General features: G+C 42.2%; 1 protein-coding gene across 1 annotated transcript in view; it reads left to right on the top strand.

Annotated features, from left to right (window-relative positions):
• Nucleotides 1-8,561, top strand: part of myo15b (myosin XVB) — a gene marked incomplete at its 5' end in the record, with an annotated part of 50,761 nt that extends 42,200 nt beyond the window's left edge. The window contains 16 exon segments of the mRNA XM_061028161.1: nt 570-707; nt 738-906; nt 993-1,056; nt 2,460-2,532; nt 2,625-2,701; nt 2,811-2,887; nt 3,513-3,643; nt 3,760-3,854; nt 3,957-4,034; nt 4,138-4,234; nt 4,343-4,491; nt 4,581-4,711; nt 5,937-6,070; nt 6,168-6,301; nt 7,261-7,401; nt 8,058-8,561. Of these exon segments, the coding sequence (XP_060884144.1) occupies nt 570-707; nt 738-906; nt 993-1,056; nt 2,460-2,532; nt 2,625-2,701; nt 2,811-2,887; nt 3,513-3,643; nt 3,760-3,854; nt 3,957-4,034; nt 4,138-4,234; nt 4,343-4,491; nt 4,581-4,711; nt 5,937-6,070; nt 6,168-6,301; nt 7,261-7,401; nt 8,058-8,147 (1,778 nt within the window).
• Between the last annotated feature and the right edge of the window lie 508 nt (nt 8,562-9,069).

Raw genomic sequence — 9,069 nt, forward strand, 5'->3', positions numbered from 1 at the left:
TCTAACCTCTCTCCAATATTGATCCTAGTTTGAGCACGTTTCTGCTCGTGGAGCTTATTAGAAACATGCAGAGTCTTTTTAGGTCGGGTACAATCACTTCTATCTGAACCAGTTCTCTTGCCCGCTTCCATCGAGGCAACACCTGTTGGTTTGACCTGATAACTGGTCTCATATCTGGCAAACAGAGGGGCGTCCAAAACGGCAGTGTGGGGGTGCCTTAAAACCGCCTACCTTCTCTGGTCCAAACAAATCCAGAGCATTCAGGACCAGAATCTAAAGTTAGAAGGAGGACATACTGGCTGCTGCATTGTTGCTCTTTAAAAAAAAAGACCTTCTACTGTCCCGCAGTCTTGATGGAAACTGTGTAGGGAACATGACTTTGATCCCGCTCATGTTTTCTGGCACTGTGTGAAAATAGCGTTTACCTGCAACAACTGTAATGCTCTATAGTAGGACTCAATTTAGATCATTTTTAAGAGGTTTGTGCAAAAAACAACCGCTCAGTTTCCTCCAGAATCTCGGTTATGGTGTGCTACATCAAATCGATTTTTTTGTTTATCTTCCTGCAGGCTGGTGTTTTGGCACGTTGGCAGGACGCTCTGGTCTTTTCTCTGAGGATCTCACCCAGCCGTCTGCAGCCCCCGACTACCATAACCTTCACCTGATCAAGAGAGACGACCTGAGGAAAAGCATGAGGAACAACGGACCTGTGAGGTCAGCTAACGGCCCGTCCAGACCTGTGAGTTCAGCTAACGGCCCGCCTTCAGGTCCCATCTTCAGACAGACAGGCAGCACTGAACCAGAGCAGCCCAGAAGAGAGGCCTCGCTCCGGGGCTCCAGCCAGGGATCAGTCTATGGGCTGGAGCTCCACTCTCCCATTGTTGAGTTTGCAATGAAGTACTTCAGGTATGATGGGTGAATTCTAACTGTTGTTTATTATGTTTAGATGGTTTTAGTTGTACTCATGAATATCCATTATTTGGTTATTTCAGAGTTGGGACAAACGGTCTGCCAGACAGTGGGAGGGGTTTTTCACGGGCCGTTCAACACACAGAGGTAAGACAATGAAATCCCTCAAACAATTCTACAATTCACTTAGAAGATGCTTTTATTCAAAGCGACCATCCATCCATCCATCCATCTACATTCACCCATCCATCCATATTCATCCAACAACCCATCCATACATCCGTCCATTTGTCCATCCGTCCATCCCTTCATCCATCCATCCATCCATCCCTCCATAATGCATCTAACTGTCCATCCATATCCATCCATCCATCCATCAATCCATTCCTCCATCCATCCATCCATCCATCTATATTCAATCAACAACCCATCCATACATCCGTCCATTTGTCCATCCGTCCATTCATTCATTCATCCATCAGTCCATCCATGCATCTATCTGTCAATCAGTCCATCTATCCAACCATCCATCCAACCATCCATCTTAATGCCAAAGCACCCCTTAAGGTCATCCTGATGTTGTGACCTGTTTAGCTATAGTGGATGGTAGTGGTAATTTATACTTTGAATTTGAATATAAGTTTGACTTTTTCTGGCGCTTTAGGCTCTCGCTCCTGTCAAGTATCCCGTAATCCAAAAACAACAACTAAAACTTTAAAAACTAAGCACAGCTTAACCTTGTTTTGTTTCTGGGAATAGCCAGAAGGCCAGCCCCAGATAGTCTCAGGATCCTCGATGGTTCATACGTCACAAGCATGTCAGAGATGTATTTCCCGAGAGAACAAAAACATTTTGAAATTGATTCTCTGAGTAGCCATTGCAAAGGTTTAAGAATTAGTTTAATGTGGTCTGATTTCATAGTTTTTGTCATATTTAATACGATAAAGTCGCTGAACAACTTTTGAGAGAACTTTGAACAAACCATTGCAGTAATCTAACCTGCTGGAAATAAAGACACAAGCCTTATTCCTCCGACCTTAGCAATGTTTTTAAAATTGCTAAAAGCAGAAGAAGTAATGAGTTCTTGCTTGACTCTTAGCTGTAAGAGAGAGGGACTTGTGGTAAAGCGGACTCTTGACTTTTCTTCCTGTGGCCTAAAGACAATTATTATGTCTGTCTTATTTCTGTTTAGCAGGAGAACATGATGCTGCATCTAGTCATTGATTTGCTCAATGCAGATTTATAAGACCCATCATTTCTTGTGTATTGTGTATAATTATGGCGATAACTGTATGATATGAAAAGGTTTAAGATCAACACTGTCTTTCAGGGAGCTCCAGCATGCCTGTGTTTTATTTACTGGACTGTTACTAAGATGTATACCATCATTTGCATAGATCTAAGTTAACTATTTTACCCGATTATTCCATTTTTGATAAGTTATGTAAATACGTATGTTACCCTTAGATCTGTTTTTCAGGAGATCTTGATGTAACTGAAACTTTCCTGTAGAAATGAAACAAACTAACCTCATTGAGTGTCTCATCCAGGCCCCCATAACTGAGTCCCTGATCCTCTACAATGATCCAGAGATCAACGACCTGTCTGTGCAGAGCTTCACTCGTAAGATCAAACCAAACTAACCATTCTAACACAAACTTTGAACCACTGTTACTCTGTTACTCCGTCATACTCACATTCATCCGTCTCTGCAGACCTGATGCAGTTCATGGGTGACATGCCTTTGAAGAAGAAAAAATCAGAGTCCGACAGTCTGAACCACATCCTGCTGGTCAGTGCTCGCTCAAACAGCGTCTCTAACAGACTGAATAGATTTTTTAGGTTTCTGTTCATCTCCGGTTTTGATGCTATTTAAAGAAGAGTTTCTCTGTTCTGTCCAGTTAGGGAAAGAGAAGGAGCTGCTGAGAGATGAAATCTACTGTCAGGTCATCAAACAAATCACAAACAACCCAACCAAGTGAGTGTTTGACACTTTTTCCACAACATTTTCAATACATTCTTTGTATTAAATACGTGCTTTTCCTGTAATAACAGAAAATAATGGAATCTAGAGCATCACAATTTAACGTTTCCATCTTAATACATAAGAAGTTTCACAGTTGATCTAACAGTACAATAACTTTTAATGCTGTCCTCCCATCTTCACAGAGTGCCCCAGTCCCCTTTTTTCAGTACTGCGTAACTTTGGCAGCAGGCCACAGTTCTCTCCTGAGAACTTTACTGCACTAGTTCACACAGAAGCCTTCAGTTAAAAAGAAACCAGTTAGCCCGTCTCTAAAACAGCACTACTCTGTAGAGAAACAGGAAGCATATTTTTGGGGCGGCTATGGCTCAGTTGGTAAAGTGGGTCATCTCCTAACCAGATGGTTGGGGGTTCGATCCCCAGCTCGGATGTGTCCTTGGGCAAGACACTTAACCTCAACAGAGACCTTTGGTGGGCGCCCAACTGCACCAAGAGAATTCCTCCATAATGTTGTTTTTAGTACAATTAAATTAAGTTTATATGAATAAATCATTTAGTAAATTTTTTTTACAATTTTTGTAGAGTACCTTTATCCGATTCTTGTGCGTCGTCTCCACAGGTCGACCTGTACTCTCGGCTGGCGGCTGCTCATCCTGGTGACCGGGTTCTTCCCCTGCTCTGGTACTCTGAATCCGTACGTCACACAACACCTGCAAGTCATCTCTCAGGACTACGAACACCCGTACCAAGGTAGAAGAAACACTACACAATGAAGAATGTCTTTAAAAACTTTAAGAATATCGGTCAATTATGTTGATGTTTCTGTCCGTGAACACACTCTTTTATAACCTTACATTTACCCTCAGAGCTGGCGCCTGTGTGTCTTGATAACCTTCAGCGCTCTCTCAGTTTCGGTGGTCGCCGGAACATCCCCTCCCATGAAGAGATGGAGGCAATCATGGCAAGTTAACCTACTCATAGTCGACTTGTATGTCATACGTTAAATGTATTCAATGTCTGTTTACTTCTGTTCTCACTCTGAGTGTGTGTTGACTTTCTGCAGTCTGGTAAAACTTATCGTCGCGTTCCCATCAAGCTGCCCGGAGGAGTGAGCTTCCCCATCAAGATTCGCAGCTTCAGTGTAAGATTTATTTCTACCAACTAATCAAGACTGTGAAAGAAGCCGGCGCTGTTTTTGTTTAAGTCCTTGTCTGCTTGGTTATAATTTCCTTTTCTTCCTCTAGTTGGCAGCAGATGTGGTGACAGACTTATGCAAAGAAATGGGAATCTCAAATCAGGCAGAAATCAAAGAGTTCTCCATCCTCGCCAGCAGACTTCCAGGTAAATGTCACAAATCACAGGTAGACTTGAGTTATGAACTGTTGCTTCATGAACTGGTGTGCATATGGCCAATTAAGTCTGATTCCTCGCTTCCCTGCTCCTCCTCAGATGGGATGGTGCGTCCGATCCATGCTGAGGAGTATCTGTTCGACTTTATGCTGGACGACGGCTCCATCTCTTTATCTCTGAGGAGAGTGATGTGGAGGATCCCTCTGACCTTCGCCAGTGATGTCTATGCAGAGTTTCACTACCAGCAGGTGACCACACCAGTTCACAAACATTAGGAGAAGTAGTACCACTGGTGGAGTATTTATTAAACTGTTGTATGTTCTGTGTTTGTGTGCAGCTCTTGGGTGACTTCATGAGTGGGCTGCTGATGCTTCCTCTTGCTGCAGATGGTTCCCCTTCTGTCCAGCAGGTGGCAGAGCTGTCAGCGCTGCAGCGTCTGGCTCACGGACTGATGGACCCGCCTTCAATGTGAGACGGAGAAGACGTTATACAAAAACTGATCCATTTAGGAAACTTGGCTGTTAAAGACGGAGAAACAACACACAAACATATCCCTCAGAGATAGAGGAATAGGGTTGTCACTATACCAGATTTTTAAACTGTGATATGAATCTAGCTAAATAAAACTCTATAAGTACTTGTTTCAATACAACAGAAACAAAATAGAAGTTTCAGGTACCACATATTGGATAATTTCTTGGTTTTATCTACTAAGGCCTGGCACACACTACACACATTTTTAAATCCTAAAGGATTTTGGATATGTGAGAGACTCCACACATGACGACAAGATGATTAACATTTCAGTTCTTATAGTGTGTGGTGTGCAACGAGACGACCAACTCTGCATACCACACACTAACCGATTCATTCACCAACAACCAGAGTCTCGACTATCAAAACGTGTAATCTTCAAATGCGAGTAAACAAACTTGATGGTCAGGCTAAATGTGGCTAGCTGTTAGCTGGTACATCCATTACAGTAAACATTTTGGTCCAACTCCTTTCCTCATCAGTTGGATTGTGGTTTGTTTTACAGACACGTTACATAAACACTCGTGTTGTTGCCACAAATAAACAAGTCCATCCTGAATTTATGACTTCCATCTAACTTTATGTTTTATGCTCCTTTTAAAACATGTGGTGTCAAAGTATCGAAAACTTTGAAAAACCTTTGAGATGACACAAATTTCTTCTGGGGTGTATAGTGTGAATGTAATCACAGCAGGGAATAAACTTGATCTAAGTAAGTCCAAATGAAAGAGTTTGATTTAGCGATTGACAGGCTGAGATTTTGAGAAGATAAGAGGAAAAGTAAGTTACACTAAACTGTTTAAATCCGGTCTGCGAGAGGATGCAGTGGTTAGCGCTGTGGCCTCACAGCGAGAAGGTTTTTGGTTCAAATCCCCATCAGACAGGAGCCTTTCTGTTGGAGTTTGCATGTTCTCCCCGTGGGTTCTCTCCAGGTACTCCGGCTTCCTCCCACAGTCCAAAGACATGCTGGTTAGGTTAACTGGAGACTCTAAATAGAGCCCCCCTGCAATCCTTAACGGGAAATGTGGTCTAGATAATGATCAGATGGATGTTTAAATCAGCATTTGACTCTTCAATAAATATGTATTTCCCTGTTTAACCTTTTACTGAACTGATTAACAGGCTGAACTAAATATGAGTGATTGTATTTCTCTGCAAGGGAGGAGATTAAGGATTGCCTGCCGAAACAGGATGGGCTCGAGACTAGAGTGCAGGAGATCCTCTTCAGCTGCAAGGACCAGATAGCTGCCAAGCGGTCCCTTCAACCACAAGATGCCAAAATACAATTCATTGGTGGGTACTACTCTCTCCCCTCCTCTCCTCTCCTCTCCTCTCCTCTCCTCTAGAACAGACAATGATTTAATGATGATCTTAATCGGGTTCCTTTCAGAGGTTCTCAGCACCCTGCCTCTGTTTGGCTCCAACGTTTTCTTGGCCAAGAAGGTGAGCCAGCGAAGCTGTCCGTCTCCATGCTTGGTCAGCATCAGCCAAGAGGGGGTGCTGTTTCTTCACCCAAAAACACAGGTACATGCAGCACTCCTGAATCGATTGTATCCACTTTGAATGGAGAAAATATGTTATTCAATCAATCAGAATGTTTGAATAAAATCATTATTTTCAATAACACATGAGTGACAGAGCACTATCACCCAGGGTCAAACATTTTACCATGTTAATAATATTCAACCTTAAAGGTCCAATCTGCAAGATATCTTCTGAATGAAATGATAAAGTGACCTTACTATATGATCAGACATTAAGGAAACATGCTGTGTTGAAGTGCTGGCTTCTCTGACAACAATGCAGCAGCCAGTATGTCCTCCTTCTAACTTTAGATTCTGGTCCTGAATGCTCTGGATTTGTTTGGACCAGAGAAGGTAGGTGGTTTTTGGGGCAGTTGTGGCTCAGTTGGTAGAGTTGGTCGTCTCTCCACCAGAAGGTCAAGGGTTCATTCTCCAGCTCCTGCAGCTACATGTCCAATGTGTCCTTGGGCAAGACACTTAACCCCAAGTTGCTCCAGCTGCTTCATTGGTGGAGTATGAATGTGTATGAATGGGATTAGTTACTTCTGATGGTCTCTTTACTCAGCAGCATCCACCATCAGTGTGTGAATGTGTAGGTGTGACCTGTGGTGTAGAAGCGCTTTGAGTAGTCAGAAGACTAGAAAACCGCTACACAAGCTCAAGTTCATTTACCATTTACAGTCCCTCTTGCTTGGATGCAAGTTATTTGTAGCTGTGGATGTCTGAATGTCTGTGCACTTTAAGGTGAAGAAATGACAATAAAGGCTTTCTATTCTATTCTAAATTTGAAGTGTGAAGTGCAATGTTTGTTTGTAGTTCAAAACCCTCTGACCCTTACACAAAGTGTTTTTTTTTTTTTTTTTATCTCTGTGGGGATTATTTTGTGATGTTATGAGATTATAATAGATTATGTAAGTGTGCGACACTGGTTGCCAACATTTGTTCTGTTTTCTTCTGCAGGAGGTGGTGTTTCAGATTCTTCTGGCAGAAATTCAGTCCATGTGCACCCTCCGCCAAAAGAAACTCAGCAAAATGCCGACTGTGGACATCCATTATGGAAATCCAGTCCGTCCCGAAAAAGTCACCATTCATCTCAGACAGGTAACGCCTCTCACTCCACGACAATCTTAGTAAAATCCTGTAGCCTGTGATGTGCCATGATTTTCATAACATGTAGTCAGAGGCGCTGCTTGTCAACAGGCAAGGCAGGCAACTACTTGGGGCCCCGGACCAGTAAGGAGGCCCCAGAGGGCAGACAAACTTTGAACCATAGCAGCGGCCCAAAATGTGCAAATTTTGCAATGACAGTAGGAAACCTCCCTAATGGGGCCCCATCTGACAGCATTCACTCTGGTTGCCCTGCTGAACGCTGGTGGGAGGCCCCCCTAATTAACTTTTGCCCAGGGCCCCGGCAGACTCTTGAATCACCACTGCATGCAATGTGCAATGTGTGTGAATCGGGTAGCATTTTAAAAGGGCGGCTCTGGCTCAGTTGGAAAAGTCAACCGGAAGGTCGGGGGTTCGATCCCCAGCTCCTGCAGCAACATGTCCAATGTGTCCTTGGGCAAGACACTAAACGCCTCTGCCATAAATAAACAGTAGTTACTTTAAGGTGCTATCTGCTGTTGGATTTCTGCATACGATGATATGATGACATCTTCAAACAGGAATACATTTGTGAACTGTAAAATATATGATATGCAATAATCCAAACATTTGTGATGTATTCTCAGACTTTATTTTTTTGTGTCCTGCAGGCTAAGGAGCTGTGCAAAATCCTCGCTCTGATAATGGAAGAAATGATCCGACCGTCGTCAGTCAGCAGCTCCATTTCAAATCGCCTGTAGACACACACTTTCACACAAACATTTCAGATTCACACATTTCAGACACACACATTTCAGACTCACAGTCACACAGAGTCGAGAGAGATTCAGTTGAACACTTTCCTGTTTTTGTGAACCATTTTATTAATGTATCTTTGTTTGCGTATCCTCACATCATGATTTAATGACATGGAATGATTATGACCGTGAATGCACATCAATAATGCAGATATATTTTCTCATGTTATGTTGAAAACTTGCACATGATTAAAGAAACTTAATTAGAGGCAGTAAGGATCAAAGTGATTCACCACATAATGTTTAAAGATCTTCATTGTTAATTTAAGTAATGCTAGTGCAAGTGATTTTTCAATGATGTCATGTAATATAAGTGGGTAATTTATAAGTATAAAAGAAAAATGACTGTTAATACAATCTCTTGTTTTTTATTTCACCTATTTATTTTTTATAGTACTGACATGAAGTTAGAAAATAAACAACAAACAAAACAACAACAAATGCTGTCAGAACATTAAGAATAAACGACAAGGTCAGAAACATCGCCCCCTATCTTTCACAGCTTGGATCCTTCTGAGGTTCCAGCTTGAATCCACCAGCAAGCTTGATGGCAGACGACATTCCTTTGAGGATTTGTAATCACTCTCACATGCCTCCCTATGATTAGCCATAGAGACAGAAAATAATTGAAAAGAACAATGCTGTGATTTTATTTTTTAAATCAGTGATTAATTTATTCTTTTTGAGTTCTTGTAATATTTGATTAACAGTTATTTGAATTCAACTATCTGGGAAGGCAGGGAGGTAAAGCATCTTCTGTTGGACATCTCAAACATGACAAGAAGGCGGACTGCTCCAGTTACAGGTCCGAGCCCGGTATGTTAAGTACAAACATTTAGGCAGGATGAAGGGACCAAACGGGATA

The sequence above is a fragment of the Labrus mixtus genome, chromosome 21 (genome assembly GCF_963584025.1).
Source record: "Labrus mixtus chromosome 21, fLabMix1.1, whole genome shotgun sequence".
NCBI classification, from domain to species: Eukaryota; Metazoa; Chordata; class Actinopteri; order Labriformes; family Labridae; genus Labrus; species Labrus mixtus.